General features: G+C 33.6%; 1 protein-coding gene across 12 annotated transcripts in view; it reads right to left on the bottom strand.

Moving 5' to 3' along the window:
* Positions 1-18,080, bottom strand: part of LOC145975977 (uncharacterized) — a 97,430-nt gene that overhangs the window by 8,022 nt on the left and 71,328 nt on the right. For 10 of the 12 annotated variants that reach the window (XM_083106763.1, XM_083106760.1, XM_083106762.1 and 7 more), the window contains 3 exons: positions 13,143-13,283; positions 10,976-11,102; positions 822-1,060 (listed from right to left, as the gene is read on the bottom strand). In XM_083106763.1, coding sequence (XP_082962889.1) covers positions 822-1,060; positions 10,976-11,102; positions 13,143-13,283 — 507 coding nt within the window. Of the gene's footprint in view, positions 1-821; positions 1,061-10,975; positions 11,103-13,142; positions 13,284-17,682; positions 18,064-18,080 lie in introns of all 12 variants that reach the window. The other 2 variants (XM_083106759.1, XM_083106758.1) reach the window with 1 other exon arrangement.

The raw sequence follows: 18,080 nt of genomic DNA, 5'->3' as shown, positions 1-18,080 counted from the left end.
CAATTATAAGTGATAAGAAAGAGACACGTCTTTCTATATTTTTCTTTAAAATTGAATAGCTACCCCTTGATTCATTTTATAACATCTTTGATGTAATAAATGTTTATTAAGAAAACCATCTTTATATTTCATAAAACAATCATAGGAAATACCTTATACAGAATGCGTCAACAACTTAGATATTTTAATCAAATATTCAATGTGTGAATATGCATAATGCAAAAATAAAATAATATTTTCTCTCAACATTCAACACTAACATTTATGTTTTCCTAATTAAAAAAAAACTTCTATATCCATTCTTCGAGAATTCTGAGTCATCCCATGATAAAAGATACTTTATGGTCGAATAGCATATATAATTGAAAATGGGACAAGTACGGTGATATTAAAAATCAATAGTTACAATTATAAATGACAAGAAAGAGATACGTCTTTCCACATTACCCCTTAATTCACTTTATAATGCCTTTGATATAATGAATGTGTATTAAAAAAAATCATCTTTATATTTCGTAAGATGATAATAGGAATATCGAAACGCGTCAACAGATTAAATATTTCATTCAAATATTCAGCGAGTATTTTCTACATAATGGAAAAATAAAATAGTATTTTCTCTTTTAATATTCGACACACTAACACATTTTTCCAATTAAAAAACTTCTATATTTATTCTTTGGCAATTCTAAGCCACCCTATGATAAAACGTATATTTTATGGTAGATTAGCATATGGTTGAAAATGGGACAAGTACGGTGATATTCCCGTGCGAGCGCGGTCGGCTCTCTCGAGACGGAGAATCGATGGCACGAGCTTACCATAAGCTCTCTCCTAAGTTTCTCCAGTTCGGCGCTAGCCGGGGTGGCCAGGTGTCCGTTGCCGGTGGCACCCGCGAGGCCACCCCCGACGTTGCCGGCGCTTCCACCACCGGCGGGGGCATTTTGACGACCCCGGAGTTCCTCCAGCTGGCGCGTCAACTCCTCGACCTTCGCCACCGCCAGCGAAAGCTCCTTCTCCTTCTCATTGAACAGGGCTCTGATGCAGTCCAGATCGGAAGCTGCGGAAGAACGGGATAAAATTAATGAAGATAAAATAAGAATCGTGAAAATAAATTAGAATAACAATGTAAAAGAGAGAAAGGATGAAGGATATATCGTGTATATTTGAAGAAATATAATCTCGATTCTATATTTTATGTTTAATACTTAATATATTCCGATGCATTAAATAATCGTCTCATGTATTTAATTTATTTTACGCGTTTAAATATCATTGGATCATTGAAAATTTTTATAAAATTGACGTAGAATGATTACGAGATATAAATCGAATATTGTGCGGAAATGTTAAAATGTACGAGATAGCCTTTTACGCGTTTAGCCTTTGACATTCAATATCATAAATTGACGTCCCTGGGGTATACACCCTGCGCCGAACACCAACCAACGCGCCAGGAGGATGACGTCGTATTAACAGGAGCATTAATCATCGTCGGGTGACCTCCCCGAAAGCGATATACTTTCGTGAATTCCGTCGATCTTGAACGTCGTGGATGTAGCATCTCCTCGTAGTTCGTATCAGATTAGAAAGTTATTATACGCGCGCGATGGACCGCTAAACCAACCACATATTGCTACACGGAACTCCGTATTGGCCGTGCAAAGCGATCTGCTCTGACCTAGAATTCCATTATCGAATTCTGGATTGGTACCCGATCGTATCTCCGAGTCTAATCTATCAAGAACAACACCCTTTATGGTCTTTCATTATCTTTCAACCGCGCGAATCCGCTGTCGAGAAACTGTCAACGTAATTTAATTTATACGAAAACGAGTATCTCTATACGTTTAATTCCTCAAATTGATAGGATTCTGCCAAATGATTGGCATATTTAATACTACGTATGACTCTAGTTCTTTGAAAATATAAATATTTATAAAAATGATTAATGATAGATGGCTCATTGATTAATATGAATTAATAGAATAAGATATTTTGTTGCAACAAGTAATTAATTGAGAAGAATAGATATTTAAAGAGAAAAAATTCGCGTTTTTTTTTTTTCAAATTTTGTTTGCTTCAAATTATTTCTATCAAAAAAATAGTTAACGGTATGAATTTCCAATCCTCTCAAAAATGTATTGTCTGCACTAACCGCGAAGATTTAAACGGTTATTCGTGATTGAAAAATTTTACAAAAATTAGAAAAAAAACTTGATTAAAATAGAGTAAACTTTTTTACCAATACTTATTCGTGATTGAAAAATTTTACAAAAATTAGAAAAAAAACTTAAAATGTAGTAAACTTTTTTTTACTGATACTACAATAAAAATCAATTTGAAATTTCAGGCGATATATTAAAGAATCAATTGATTTTGCGCGTCGAATAAATGATTCGACTTCTTTTGTGTTATTTATCGATTGCAGCACGTTAAAATCATCGGTATGCAGATCGGCACTTTTGCCAATTGGCATGAATAAACCTGCACGTGTCCATTTATATGGCAATAAATTTGCCATATTGATTAACACGTGGCGTTAAAAGAAGAAACGAAAAAAATCTCTCAACACATTCATAGAATCTGTAAACTATATATAAAAAATATAGTTTACCATCAATTGAGTTATTAAATTTTGTAACTTTAGTGAAAAATGCCTTCGATCTTTGAATAACATTACATGTAGTCAGAGTTTTTTTCAATTTTAATTAAAGGAAGAAATACAGGGTCGATATATGAATGCGGTTGCGCTAGAATGTCTACGTGACTGGTGGGCGATTTTGTAGGTATTTTGCATATAAAAGGATATAAAAGGGTCAAGGGTTGATTCCTTCCGCGTAGTTTAACTTTGACCGTAGTTGAATTAAATTTAGAACCAATTTCACCAACACCGATTAACTTTAACAGTCTATTTCGTGTCAGTCTTTCTCCCTACAGACAAAATTCGAAAAGTAGTAAAATAATAGAGAACTACAATTAAACTTAGTGAATGTCGGCGAAAATTAATGTTAAATTAACGGCATTTTAAAAGTCTTCGTCAATTAATTGACATTTATTATTCGCTTCTATCTTTTAAAGAAAAAGCGGAGAACTGCTTCCTCGATTTGCTCAAATATTGATCATTTGTCATGCATTTTCACATAGAAATGTAACAACACAAGTGTACCTCCACAAAGATGTATTTCATTATTAATAACAGAATAAATTAAACGATAAAGAGAATCAGAGCCGCTCAGTTTCCAGCAAAAACACTCGACGGAGAAGTGATTTAAATTATGTATTAGTTTTATATATAATGTATGCGATGTTATGTGTGTGTGTGAGAAAGAGGGAAAAGCAATGGAGAAATACGATGGAGCTTTCGTATGAAAGCCAATCGTTGCCGGTCTCTCCAACAAACTCAAATATCCCTCATTATGCATGCCACTTGATCATATACACATATAAAGTTCGCCCAGGCGAATATATTCGTGAAAGTATCGAAGAGCGTTCAACTTTTTGGGCAAATGTACCTTGAATTCGTTTCGCGGAAGAACGTCAAGTTCCGTTGTAAATCTATTCAGAGGCAATTTTGCGGTCCAACCAAATGCTTTCCGAGCATTCCCTTTATTCGGAAAACTGCTCTTGTTCTCGTTCACGGTCATTTTTATCCTTTTCTTCTCCTACACTTTTACGCGCGCCTCCTTTCACATACACAATCTTAATTTTAATAACAGACTCTCCAATCTGAAATCGACTTTTACTAAGCGAAAAATGTCGAGGTAGATAAGCTATAAAAAAGCTATTGTACTTTTTTTCGCGCACGTCCGCTATATCCGTTCTTTATTTTCGAATATCACTGCACATTTTATCCGTTCTCATTAAAGTTTCATTAGGTGAATATACATAATGAAGTGCAAATTGTACACTTTGTCCTCTTTCTTTCTTGTCTTATTTGTAATGCAAATACGCGAATAAATGTAAAGATGAAAATAGCAACGTAAATCAAAACAAAAATGCTTCTAGTTTTGCGTTTCCGAGAAATTATCATCATTTTTCACTATTATAAAATATAATTCAATTAAGGACCCGCTTGTTTCCCACATACATCTGCGATATAAATACAAAGGTAAAAATATTAACTGAAGAGTAAAAATATTAACGTGCAAAAATTGCAATCATTGCAACCGCTAATAACGTAATTATAAAGAAACGATATTAAAGAGAGAGCGAAGTGAATTACTGTCTGATTTCAACGTTTCGACATTAATATCCCGAATGATATCACCCCAACAATAGCAGCAGATTTGAAAATCTGCAGAAGATTTCCATTTTCAAGCCGAACGAATTTTGCGCGCATTCGCGGAAGACATTTCGTGCGTATTTTTTTTACCTTTACACTTTGTACAATCGCTCGCCAAAGTATCGAGCTTTTTCCGCTCAAGAGCAGCAATATACGCGCATTTTCCATCGATCGACATCATACGATCGCACGCATCCGTCGTTTTGCACGCGCGAATACTCGTATGTGTGTGGGATAAAGAGAGCGACGTTAAACAATAGATGCATCCACGTCGCTGCTATAAATGCACGGCAAATGACATGTCGCGTCGTCGCTTCAGAATTTCATCCGCCATTCGCGTCGGCATTCGCGATAATATTTAATTTCTCCGCGTCAATCCTATCCGTATGAATATTAAAATGTAACGTTGCGCGTCAAGAGAGAAGTTTTTTAAATATATCGAGCGAATAGACACCTTTAAAGATGCAATGCTGAGCTTTCAAGCGATAGTTTTTGACACAAGAGAACGCATAATTTAAAATTTTAATGTATGTATCTAAATGCAAACGCAAGGTTAATTCATTTGTACAGTCGTACGATTTCGGACGTGGAAATGTGGTTCTCTGCAATCAAAACTTGCAAGTTCATATGAGATTTTTTTTGTAGAGAGTTTTTTGTCTATCTACAAGCTCCCGCAACGCCAGAACCCCTCGTGGTCTAAATGGATACATTCCATTTTTTGCAATAATAGGATTTTTTGTTCATCTATATTTGTAGGGAGATCTACATTTGTTTCCGTTTTAAATCAATTTTTTTCTCTTCTTTTTCGAAAAAGTTTTACGTATTCAGGAATTCTAAATATATTGTATTGTTTCTCAATAAAAGTTATAAACTTTTTTATTCCGATATAGTTGTGTTATATATATGTACATTTCATATATTAATTTAATAATTATTAAATTAATATGCGAAATATCACGTATTTATAAGTAAAATATAATAAACTGCAAATTACAAGAAATTTGTCTCGAAATAATTTTTATTATTTATTACTAATCATCATCAGAATCTCATTTTTTTAAATTCAGATAATTTTATTAAAAACAAAGATTGATCGAAGAATGTGTCAAGCTGTCGTTTTATCTCTTTCGCAATATATATTTTATAATTCTAATCGTTTTCAGAGAATGCTGACAGAGCTTGCAGTACCTCGGGACGCGAGTATGCAAAACTGATCAAATTTACCAACACCGATAAATGCATGCAAAACGCAACGTCAAACGATGAGAAAATCCGCTATGAAAATGCATATACGCGGACTTGTCATACGTCCGGAACTGTCCCGGACTAACTGTCCGGGATTTCAATATACCTGTGTGCCTGATATTTTACCTACGATTTAAAATGTTCAAAATGTATAAAATTTTCTTTACTCAAATATTTGTAGGTATTCTCGCCTATATAGTTTGTTCAATATTAGTTTTTGCCTCTTTAATTCTGTCGAATATTTCTACAGGAAAAACTAACTGTAAAATGTCAGATATTTTTGTCTCACTTTATATTTTTAATAATAAATAAAAGATACTTGAAATATATATATTTATGCAAAAATATATATTTACTCATTATTTTCTACTTTTTATATTTTAATATTTTACACTAAAAATATAAAACACTCGAGTGTATTTTAAATTAGAGAAATAACTGTAAGAATCTTTTCATGCTGCTATTAATATTGGAATATTGGATAAATATTAATTAAAAAGATATTTTTTACATTATATTGAAGTATAATATAAACGTAAAATTACATTTATACTTTTTATTTCTTGAAAGTCTCTCATGAAATGACAAATATTGCACTATTGCTACTATTTTGTGACCCTTACTATTGAGTAAATTTATATTTGACAATATATAAAAAAAGAGACTCCCGGCCTATCCCTCGACAAGCGTTCCGGGGGATTGGGTCATAAAAATTACGACAAGCCTACGTATGCGTGTGTTCCGCTGGGTGTGGTCACACACGTGTTGCGTGTCAGGGCCAATATCGCGCAATATATATGTACGTGTACACATATAAAAGGTAAAAGGGAGCGTCCGCGACAGCGTTTCGATCAGTGCGCGAATTCCGCGCTGACGAAAACGAAAAAAAAAAGAAAAAAGAAGAAAAAAAAGTTGCCCGGAGTTGAACAGAGGAGAATGGCGCACGTACGAAACTCGTTCGAACAGATACCAAGACGATCAAACAAATCGCTCGATCGCTCGATGCGCAACCAGTTGATTCAATCGCGATTGTTATTATTGCGACATATAATTGATCGCCGCATCAACACGTAATTTGCTCAGCGAAATTGATATTTGTTCAAGCGAGGGCGACCACCAGCGCGATTTTGTTCAAGCAATTTCTCTTCCTCTCCGCCTCCTCTTCCTCCTCCTCCTCCTCCTCCTCCCTTCCCTGGTGAAATTGAACGATTTATTTTTTCTATTGATATTTACTCTTCTATATGTGTACATAAGTAGTTGGCCAACGCAACTCACTCTCTCGCGATATGAATCACTTTATTCCGACGACAAATAAAACGTGCCGGAAGACCGGATCGATTTCGCGCACAGCCCGACAAATAAATTACGTTAACGAATTAAGGAGGAAGTACTTTCCGTTTTCCCAATTTCCTCGGTTCGACGTCCCGAATATTTCGACGCTGGTCCGAGAATGATTTATCGGTACCGATGTGATGCGACCGCGAATGAGTTCTGCGCGATTGCATTTCTATAAAAGTGAAGCGCGCGACGGGCCGTCTCGGGCTCGGGATCCTTCCAATTTATTTTCCGAGGGATGATTCTCGGCCGTGAATAGCGAGGACGCGAGAGAGAAAACCGTTTTCAAACCATCGGTTTGTATTTGGATTTCATTTATACACCGGTAAAGTATGCTCGATGTCGTCGGCTCGGTGGCTGTGCCGAAGATTAATTGTACTTTCCGATGTGAAGACAAGATAAATCTCCCTTATCGCGTTCACCGAAAATCAGATGGATTGCCGCCGAAATATCGCCGATCTACGAAAATGGATCGACGGAGCTCGAACGAAAATTGTCGTCTTTATCTTTGCGTCCCTACATTCGATCGCTTGGCATAATTAAAGGACGCTTTAATATCTCAAATTCTAATATTTTTCACATTTATTTAGATATTCGTTGAATTCTCTTGCGTTTATACAAGGTATTCCACTTTAATCAATCACCTCTCCAAAATTTTTTGTCTTTCATTTAAAAAAAAATGTTTCAGATGAAAAGTTTTCAAGAGGGGCAGAATTTCAAGAGCGACATAAAATTAATCAAATGAAACTTCCCTAGATAAAGACATTTCACAGGTTTGGAAGGTAGCGTAATTTTTTTAAATAGAACTCGAATTGTTTTATAAATAGATTTCTTAATAGTCTGCATAAAAAGAATAAAATAGATAAAAATTGAATAGGATATTTTGTATTTTAATCTGACATACATATTTTGATATAAAAGATAAAATCACGATTTCTTATCAAACTAAATATTTCGTAAAATATTTAGTTTTCGATAATCTTAGTGTAATATTTTTATGTAAAATGTTACAATAAATTTATTTACATAAAACAATTACAATAAACACTTTCATTTAAAAAAATTAAATTGTCTTCCAAATCTGCGAAATGTCTTTATCTAGGAAAATTTCGTTTGATCCATTTTATGTTCCTCTTGAAACTCTGCAACTTTTGTCTGACGTGAAATATTTTTTTCTAAAATCAAAAAAATTTTGGGAGAGTGATTAATTAAAATGGGACACTCTGTATATCAAACTTAATACTTTATATACATGTAAATATATTAACGGAAATTAACGAGGAGAGTTTCGCAAGCGCACTCAATCATCGAAAAAGCCCCGAATATGATTAACCCTTGCATTATAAAGTAAATTAGTTCAAGTCCTCCGGGAAATCGTACGTTTAGTTTACGCAAAGAGCTTCTTTATTCTAGTCAAATCATTTCTTATCAAACTATTTAAGCTTATAGCAAATTGTAACGAGTTTGGCTATTGAAACTTTCAAAATCCTCGAAAGACAATATAACATTGGTCAAACATCGTGATTACAAATTAAAAGGGTCGAAAGTTAGAAGTGAAAAGTTTCTTATGGCTTCGAAATATGAGAGCGATAAATCTTGCGATTATTGAAGGAAGTTTTACGGATTCTTGCCAAAAAGGCGAGATGTACATCGCTGATTCGGCGAAAATTCAGAAACAAAATAAGGAGAATTTATGTTACAGATGCTAAAAATTCGCATACTCGCTTTTCATTTATAATAATGTTGAAAAAAGTCTCATATAAAAATTTGGATTAATTTGAACATAATTTTCAATTTTTTTCATTTAAAAATTTGACTATATAGAAACGATAATTTTATTACGGACTAAATTTTCTCATTACACGCTTTTTAAATAAAGCATGGACAGTAAAATATTGAACAAAATTGCACTCTATTATTATCAAACGAATCGCAATATTTTTAAAATATAAAAAATAATAAATATTGTAAAACCTTCGTCGAATTCTCGTTATTTAATAAATAATTAAAGATTACAAGAAGAAGAAGCAAATATTTTGTTGTATCACATAACTAAAAAAATAACTGAATCTTCCACTTGTAGAAATTACATCATTTCACAGTTATTTAAACATCAACATCAAAACATTTGAGAATAAATATTTTTCTGGAGAATGTTTTTGACGGGGCAATCTCCTCTATTATTCGCCAGACATACTCGTAATGCATTCGTCTATTAAACGTTGAAATGCGAATTGTTGAACCGTACAGATTCCGAATCATTATAGATCCCGAATCTTTTTTTTAGTTTAGGAGATTGCTGTAAAGCGTAGAATCTACGTGTTCACTATCGTGTCGATTCGTCATAGAAATTTTCTAACAAGTCGACATATCTATACATACATTATATATATATATATATATATATATATATATATATACATATATATATACAGGGTGATTCATATAAAGTGACCGATGTGAATATTAGCTAAAGTTGAAGAGCTATGAAAAAATTTTTATACCAAAAGATGTTTGACACAGAGGGGGACATCGTACGGTACAAACGATATTTTTATAGATGAAGGCATTAAGGAGATTTCAAGATCAACTTAATTTTTTTAAATGGAACCCCCTATTTTTTATTACATATTCTTGGAGCTCATCTCGAGAGCTTTCCAAAACACTATAATTAAGTTAGTTTCCATTAAGTACTTTCCAAGTTATGAGGCTTGAAATCATTTCTTAATTTTACATAAACCGTAAAATATCTTGTAAAATATTCATTTTTCGATTATTTTACCTTAATACTTTTATGTACAAAATAATGAGAGGAATCAATTGGTCTAAAGAAAACACATAGTTATTTTTAAGAAAAAATAAGTAATTGTTAATTGCAAATTACATATTTTTTCTTTGGAACAACTATGTGTTTTCTTTACATCAATTGATTTCTCTCATTATTTTGTACATAAAAGTATTAAGGTAAAATAATCGAAAAATGAATATTTTACAAGATATTTTACGGTTTATGTAAAATTAAGAAATGATTTCAAGCCTCATAACTTGGAAAGTACTTAATGGAAACTAACTTAATTATAGTGTTTTGGAAAGCTCTCGAGATGAGCTCCAAGAATATGTAATAAAAAATAGGGGGTTCCATTTAAAAAAATTAAGTTGATCTTGAAATCTCCTTAATGCCTTCATCTATAAAAATATCGTTTGTACCGTACGATGTCCCCCTCTGTGTCAAACATCTTTTGGTATAAAAATTTTTTCATAGCTCTTCAACTTTAGCTAATATTCACATCGGTCACTTTATATGAATCACCCTGTATATACACACACATACAGAGAGAGAGAGAGAGAGAAAGTGAGCGAGTTTCGCCCTTGCCTTTGAAACTATTATTGCGGCTACGTGTCGCATTGCAAACCGCAGTTATCGTTTTTCAGTACGCCGTATAGATATAACGATCCGAACAATACACAATTAACAAGGTATGCACATGTGAGCCAAGCTTCATGCGTAGTTTTTTCACGAATTGAAATACAACGTGATGCGGCGCGCGATAGCATATGTATCAATTCGCCACAAACGCTGGATAGATACGCGATAAATTCGAAAAAGTCGATCAATTTGAAAAATAAATGTAAAAGGAAATAAATTTTTTCTTCTACCGTTAAATTTAAATTTAACGCTGAAGTGTGAGAATTGATTATCTAGAAAAAAAAAATAATAATTTTCTATTTTATATATGAAAGAGAAATAATAACTATAATTTTCAGCGTAGAGATTTTTCCTCATCATTTTCGTAACATTGATTACATATTTATCAAGAAATACTGCTAAAAAATATCGAGCAAATTTATCGTTATCGTGTTGGTGCCAATCCTTTGGTGTTTATCGATTTTATGTAATTTTTTGCCGATCGACGTTTCAAAGATCATTTTCGTTTATTAAAAAAATAAATAAATAAACATGAAAGAGTAAATCCCAATAAATGCAAATTTATGTAACTTTGTTGCAATAAAGAGCTTTAAAAATGTATGTATAAATTTCTATATTTTTTTATAAAATACCAGATAAATCGTATGCTGAAGGATTAGATATGAGAAAAATAGTGAATTTACTCAATGTCGCATTGTTGACACGTGATTGATCCGTCTGCGATCTGAGTAATCGCAGTCGATTCAGCTTGCTCTGTTGTTGGTCCAGTTTGTGCCTCAATCTAGCGAGTCTGTCCTGCTGTGCTGGCTCCTGAAACGGTAAACAGTGCGTGAATACGACTATTGTGGACAGACGATGAATATCCGCCTAATATGATGAATGATGGATTAAGAGAGGGAACTATCACAAGAGAGTGAAATTATTACAAACATTTCCATGTTTGAAAATCTCTCCATCACCGACAAGAGAATTTCCAGAAATACAACATAGGCAATTTGGAGCCGGAAATTTCAATGATACATATTCATATTTATTAATTTCTTACAAACTGATTCTCTTGTAAATGCTTGCCGATATTTTTAAAAATCAATGTATTAAAATAGCGAGTTTTTTTATAATTTCTTATTCGCAAATCTAATTTTTGTGTCGATAGGATTTGATGGAATCGCGAAATTATGGTTCTAAAAAATAAGTTCACCGGGATCATACATGAGAGCATGTCTTAGATATCAAGGCTATTCAATCGTAAAGGTCATCGTAACCATACCGTCGAGAACCCTCGCCATAATTTTCGAAGGAAAGACAACGCGCAATCATTCGAATCATTGCACAAGTGACAAATGACGATTTGAAGGGAAATAATTTTTATTTTGTTAAATAAATATTTAATTAATACGTAATAATTTATAATTAATAATAACATAGTTTTATAACTAGTAATTATTATTAAGTAACTAAAGCTTCTGTATTATATAATAAATGTGTTTTCATATGTATTATATATTAATACATTATAATATATGCACATACGTGTGATAAACTGGTGCGCAACACAGGTATATGAGAGAGATCACCATGTTTGAAATCAAACGAAGGACTGGGAAGAAATATATGCATAACATATTAATTTCATTAAGATACTATTAATTGTTAATTACTAAGTAACAAATTTCTATTCTATATAATCAATACATCTATGGATACAATTTTATTACATTAATAATACTGTAAAAGTGTTTTATGACATTTTAATACAATGTAATTATTATAAATGATCTTTTGATTTCTAATAATATAATTTTATTTACGTACCACAATTAAAAATCTATATTGAATTTGTATAATGAAAAAAACCATGTAAAAGTACATTATAACTCTTAAAATAGTAACAGATTTATTCTATATATATAGACAGTCGAGCTTTTAAAATAAAAATCATAGATTATAAAAGATAATAATTATAAAATATTAAAGTGGGATAAACGTGGGGGTTCTTTTTTATTTCCATTAAAATTAATGTATTATTTAAAAAATTTGCAAAATATATATATATATATATATATATATATATATATATATATTTTGCAAATTTTTGCAAAAAAAATTGCAAAATATATATATATATATATATATATATATATATATATTTTGCAAATTTTTTAAATAATACATCAATTTTAATGGAAATAAAAAAGAACCCCCACGTTTATCCCACTTTAATATTTTATAATTATTATCTTTTATAATCTATGATTTTTATTTTAAAAGCTCGACTGTCTTGACTTATCGATATTAAACTTGGATTATATTTTCAGATGTAATAAACAACATTAATTTCGCGAAAAAAATTTGAAATATAGACAAAAATAATTCTAAATTCTTATGCAATAAAACCTTATATATAATTGATTTAATAATATCATATTTTATTGCATTAATATAGTATTTTTAGATACATTTTAAAATAATTACCGGTATCTCAAAAAAATTATTAATTATTTTAAAATTATTAATTATTATTGTAATGTAAAAACTAATTTAAACAATTATTTAATCAAAATAATCAATCAAGCAATTATTAAGTAATATTGAAAATTTATCTAACAAAATAAGAATTATTTCTCTTTAAATCACTCACTTCGAGGCTGACGCAGTTGCGATTTATGTTGTCAAAATTTGCAGGCAAATATATATTTTTTTATCGATTTGTTATTTTCTTTTTCAATTTTCATTACAACTATATGTGTGTGGCTAACGTTCCTAACTTTTCTCGAATCAGGCTTTAGTGCTTTGCTTTAGCACAGCAGCAGCGTGATTTTCACGTATCGATAAGGGGAGAATGGGACTCACCTGTGCGCCTCGAAGCACGGCTAAGCGGGCCTCTTTCTGCTCCAGGAGGCGCCTTTGCTGAGCGATTTCCCGCTGTTGCCTGGCTGCCATGCTTTCAAGCTCGCTGAGCACCAGCACAGCACCACCCCCGCCCACTGCTAACTGAAACAACAAGATAAATGCACGTAAGCATACAAATGTGTCGATGTATGTTAAGGTAAAACGATAACGACGACGTGGAAGGTGGAAGCAGGTAGACGCAATAGAAGGCGCCGAATCAACGATTAATTATGTCGCACTTTAATATCGGCTTTTCGATCAACGCCTTTCATTGTTTCCTGACCTTTCATAATATTGCTGAGCTTTTGCACGTGTCGTGTGCAGGTAAAATATTAGAAAGATTATATTATCATTTTTTCAGAAAAAAAATTTTCGATAGAAATGTTTAAAAAAACATATCGCAAAATTCATGTGGAGCTTGAAAAATTTAAAAACTAAATAGAAAGCTTGAAAAAAATCTCTCGTATATAATCTGTCAAATACATCGAAATTTTCTCGTCAACAGGAAATTTCGATGTACTTGAGAGATTATAAATTATACAAAACATTTCCAAACCACGTAGAAATAAAGGTCTCTCATATCTCTCTTGTAGAGAAAAAATATAAAGAATTTCAGGTGATATAAAGAGTTTTTCAGATGATCTGAGAACCTAATGAATAATACGCTCCTTATTCATCTTCCATTGAAATTCTAATTTAAATATTGCTTATAAATGACGTATTATTTTCTCAGAATTTTTCGATGAAAGTATTTTAAAATCACAATCTAATATATCTATAATCTATAATATATCGATATAGTATAAAATAATCTTCGTTCACGATGAACGAAGATTATTAAGTCACTTGCATCGAAAGCAAAAATCCAACTCGGACAAGATCGATTTTTCGTTGATTAAGCATTTTCCAGGCGTTAATTTAATTGGAATATATAACATTCGCTTGTTTCGAGTCTCGGATTTCCCCGACACTTGGCAATAAAGAAAAAGCAGGATATGAGCAGCGCGAAGAACGTGTTCCGCGTGAGGAGAGCGCTGGACCGAATGATGCGCGCGGCTCTTTTTGTTTCATCTTATGCCACCACCACCTGGATAGGACCGGCCGGCGTGGCCCGCGATACCAGGTAGAATCCCAAGGCCGGCCCTTCGAATTCCATCGGTTACAAGGACTCCGTGTAACCTTCGTACGTGAATGAAAGTGCGGTCAACGGCGCAAAATAAACGGCGTGTCACAAACGAAGGCGAGCGATGAAAATTTCGCGATCAGCTGCGGTCGCGCAAACTGTCCGATCAACTGTCAAGATTTCTTTCGCCTCATTTAATTTTGTTCCATTTGTTAATATCGATTGAATTAATGTGGATTGAAGTGAAATGCATTTTTTCGTAGAGAAATAAACTTGCACGTATGTATTTCTTCCTCTCTTTCTCTCTCTCTTTCTCTCTTTTGACACATATTTTTTATCGCGTTTTTGTATTTTTACAAAGCGTAAAATAAAAATGCAAGGAACAAAATGAAAAAAACTTTTGACGCGAGCAGTTCCAGATGAATTATTCGTCTCTCTCATTCAAAAATTAGATTAGCAACGTGTCGAGAATATTTTTAGTTTGCCCCGCTTCACTTTTATCTGGAAGTAACATACATATAGTAAGATACACAAAATATAAAATACAGCATTCCTATAATCTAAAGTAAGAAATAAATAAGGGATTACGAATTTTGCCAGAATCGTTTGCAACATTAATTGATTTTTCGTTTGTCTTTCTAGTTTGGTTCAAGTATGTAATACCCGCCTCTTTCAAGTTTCAAATTGTTTTCCTAAAATCATCTTGTATAGAGAAAAAGGATATGTTTGAACCTATAAACCTATCCGAAATTTTTCTGAGACATCACTTGCATAATTCAAGTAATGGAGTAATCATGGAATAGCCACAAAGTAATCGCGAAAATCGGAAGTTGGGCAAGGAATACATCTACGTATTCGCTTATAATCTTTATAATATTGAAACATAGAAAGATATATATATATAATTCTTTCTCTCTGAGAAAAAAATTGTAAATTTGACTAATATTTTCAACCAATTATTTTTTTAATTAAAATATTTAAGTACTTAAATTAAAAATATTAAATCTAACATATCTATTTAACTCAAATACTTAAATATTCCAAGTAAAAAAATAATAAAAAAATATATAGTCAAGTTTAAAATTTTTTTCTCAGTGCAAGCAATATACGTCATTGTTAAAGTGAATCTTCATCATGACACAATCCTCGGCGCAATCACGTTCCCCGGTGAACGGAGCGCGAATCAAGCGGTTTCGAAGCGGCAGTCTACAACGAAAGAGTATCGCGTTACTCGCGAGACAATAACAATCGTGCCGTGAAACGAGGAAGATAATACAACCGCCTACGGCGTCCGCCGTTCCAGCTTCTGCCCCTTTTCATTCCGCGCGCGTACGCTCCACTCGCGTGACAGTTAATTGTTTCGAAGCGGCTGCGAACGCATGGAGGAGAATGTTAACGAAACAGCGAACAGTGCTAAATGTCGCGCTCGACGTATCTACGATCGCCTAGAGAGAGAGAGAGAGAGAGAGAGAGAGAGAGAGAGAGAGAGAGAGAGAGAGAGAGAGAGAGAGAGAGAAGAGAAAGAGAGAAATGGAAAGAGTCATTTTCCGACAGCTCTCGGAAGGAGACGCGACTCGCGCCCCCGCAAATCCCATTCAGTTTCATTATCCTGGCGTATCCTGGTTATGATACAGCGGAACGCGATCTCCATTATATTTTATACGGTTTCCTTTTGAATCGTAAAAATAAACATTTAATTTTCTGGGTTACGTCATCCGTATCCGGATATACATTTTGATATGCGTATACCTCGATAAACAATTCTTTTGAATAAATATCACGTGGGCTTCTCGTCAATCGCGCTTTTACACATTCAGATTTAATTACAGTTCAATATTTTTTGTTTGTCGTTAAAATATTGAAATATTGGTACAAAAATTGATTTACAAACTTTCAAAGTAAAAACGTTACAAAAATGTCACTTCTCTCTTGAGAGTATTTTTTATAAATGTGTATTTTCTTTATAATAAATTACATAATAATAAATACAATCTTTCTTACGGCATTATTTACTCTCTCAGGAATGATACCTTTTGTTAAAAAAGGTAATTACAAGAATACGGAGTGCAATCCTTTATAATGCCTTGATCGATCTAACCAGTTGCTCGAAAATAACATTAGGAGGAAAAAGAGTCGTAATCTCAGGCATAAAATCGAATACGTTTTCTTGCGTGAATGGGCGAAAGGGAAAAGTTGCGAAAAAGATGCTCCTCCGAGGAAACACGTAAACGAAAAAGAAATTTCCCATAGAAACGGATTCTTGTAGAAGCGGATAATCCCCGGGGGATGATCCGCGCGGGCGATCCCCCTGCGAAATTAATTTCAAGAGTCTGAGAACAGGTAGCGTGGAAGAAGAAGAAGAAGAAGAAGCCGTAACGTAATCGGCAGTTTGTTCGCCTCGGCACGAAACGGGCTCGTGCGTTAAAACAAAATCTCTCCTTTTTCGGGCGCGTTCACTCGCGAAATTAATGAAAGCGTGTATAATTTCGCCATTTCTATATTTCCTGATTATGACATAATTTATGTACGCGGTGCGCGAATATATATCTCGATTCGAAATGAGAAATTGTTCACATCTTTTTTATTATTTTATACATAATAAAAAAGATGACGAAAAAGATTGACATTTTTTGCGCCAACATTTACAATGCATGGAGAATTGACAAAATGAAAGGAAAATGTAATAACTATTATTATATAAAACAAGGGCCGGTTTTTTAGCCGTACCTTTTTGTACTTCCTGCAATTAAAATAAAACGCGCGCTGACGCTTTACAAAGGGAAGTAAGAAAAAATAAGTGTAGAAAATTAGACTCGAGCATAGAAAGGACGAGCTCGTGCAATTACACAGATTATACACAGTTTTATGCGATATGTAGTACACTGATGAAAGTGTAAATACGAGCGAGAGAGAGAGAGAGAGAAACTCGCTGAGAGATAATTACGAGAGATTTAAATGATCGCTCCAATAAAAACTGGAATATTTTAAGTGCACGTATGTGCACCTTAATTAAGCCTGGAATAAATACAATTTTCAAACGCTTTCTTTCTCCTCTCCAACGATATGCAAACTGATATGCACGTATACATAATGCACGATAACCGATGCACATACGCTTGAAATGTAAATATGGTTTTAAACAAATTTCGCAGCGTTATTTCTGACTTAATTGTAACAATGTTGAAAACATTCTTGGCACATCTAATTAAGTTTCTAACCCGTTTTAACAACGCTCATCGTCGAAGTAGTCGACGCATCGTGTTTACGAACCTATATATTTATTCATAACTTGCGTAAACCGCTCTCTTGGGTGCCGGCAGAGCGAAAAGCGAGACGGCGAAGTGCATCGAGTAGAACCTTACTCGAGTAGAACCTTACCTCGTGTCCCACCCGCTCACCATTGCTGCATCCCGTGGACTCCGTGGTGGCCGTGACAACTTTTTCCCTTACCACGACGGACTTGGGCTTTCTCCTGGATTTTCCATGATGGAGCTTTACAGCCACGGTTTTCACCTCGAAGTTCTCCCGCGGATAGACGCACGCCAGCATCCTCGTGACATGAACCAACCAGCCAGCGGAACCGCGAGGAGCTCGTCCGTTTCGCTCTCACGCGATTTATACAACGCGCAAAAACTGTTCACGTTCACGTAAAAATGATACGACAGCTTTGAGAAAGAACGGCGTCGGGTTGACGAAAAACACCGCAGAATTGCGTCGCTTTGACAATCTAGAGAATTTTTCTTAATTTTGAAGACTCCTCTAAAAAAAGATTACGT

This window comes from Camponotus vicinus, unplaced genomic scaffold (assembly GCF_025532165.1).
Source record: "Camponotus vicinus isolate PSW18456_S1 unplaced genomic scaffold, iyCamVici1.0 SCAF_8, whole genome shotgun sequence".
In the NCBI taxonomy this organism is placed as follows: Eukaryota; Metazoa; Arthropoda; class Insecta; order Hymenoptera; family Formicidae; genus Camponotus; species Camponotus vicinus.
The sequence above is the reverse complement of the archived record's forward strand: the minus strand, read 5'-3'. Positions and strand labels throughout refer to the sequence as shown.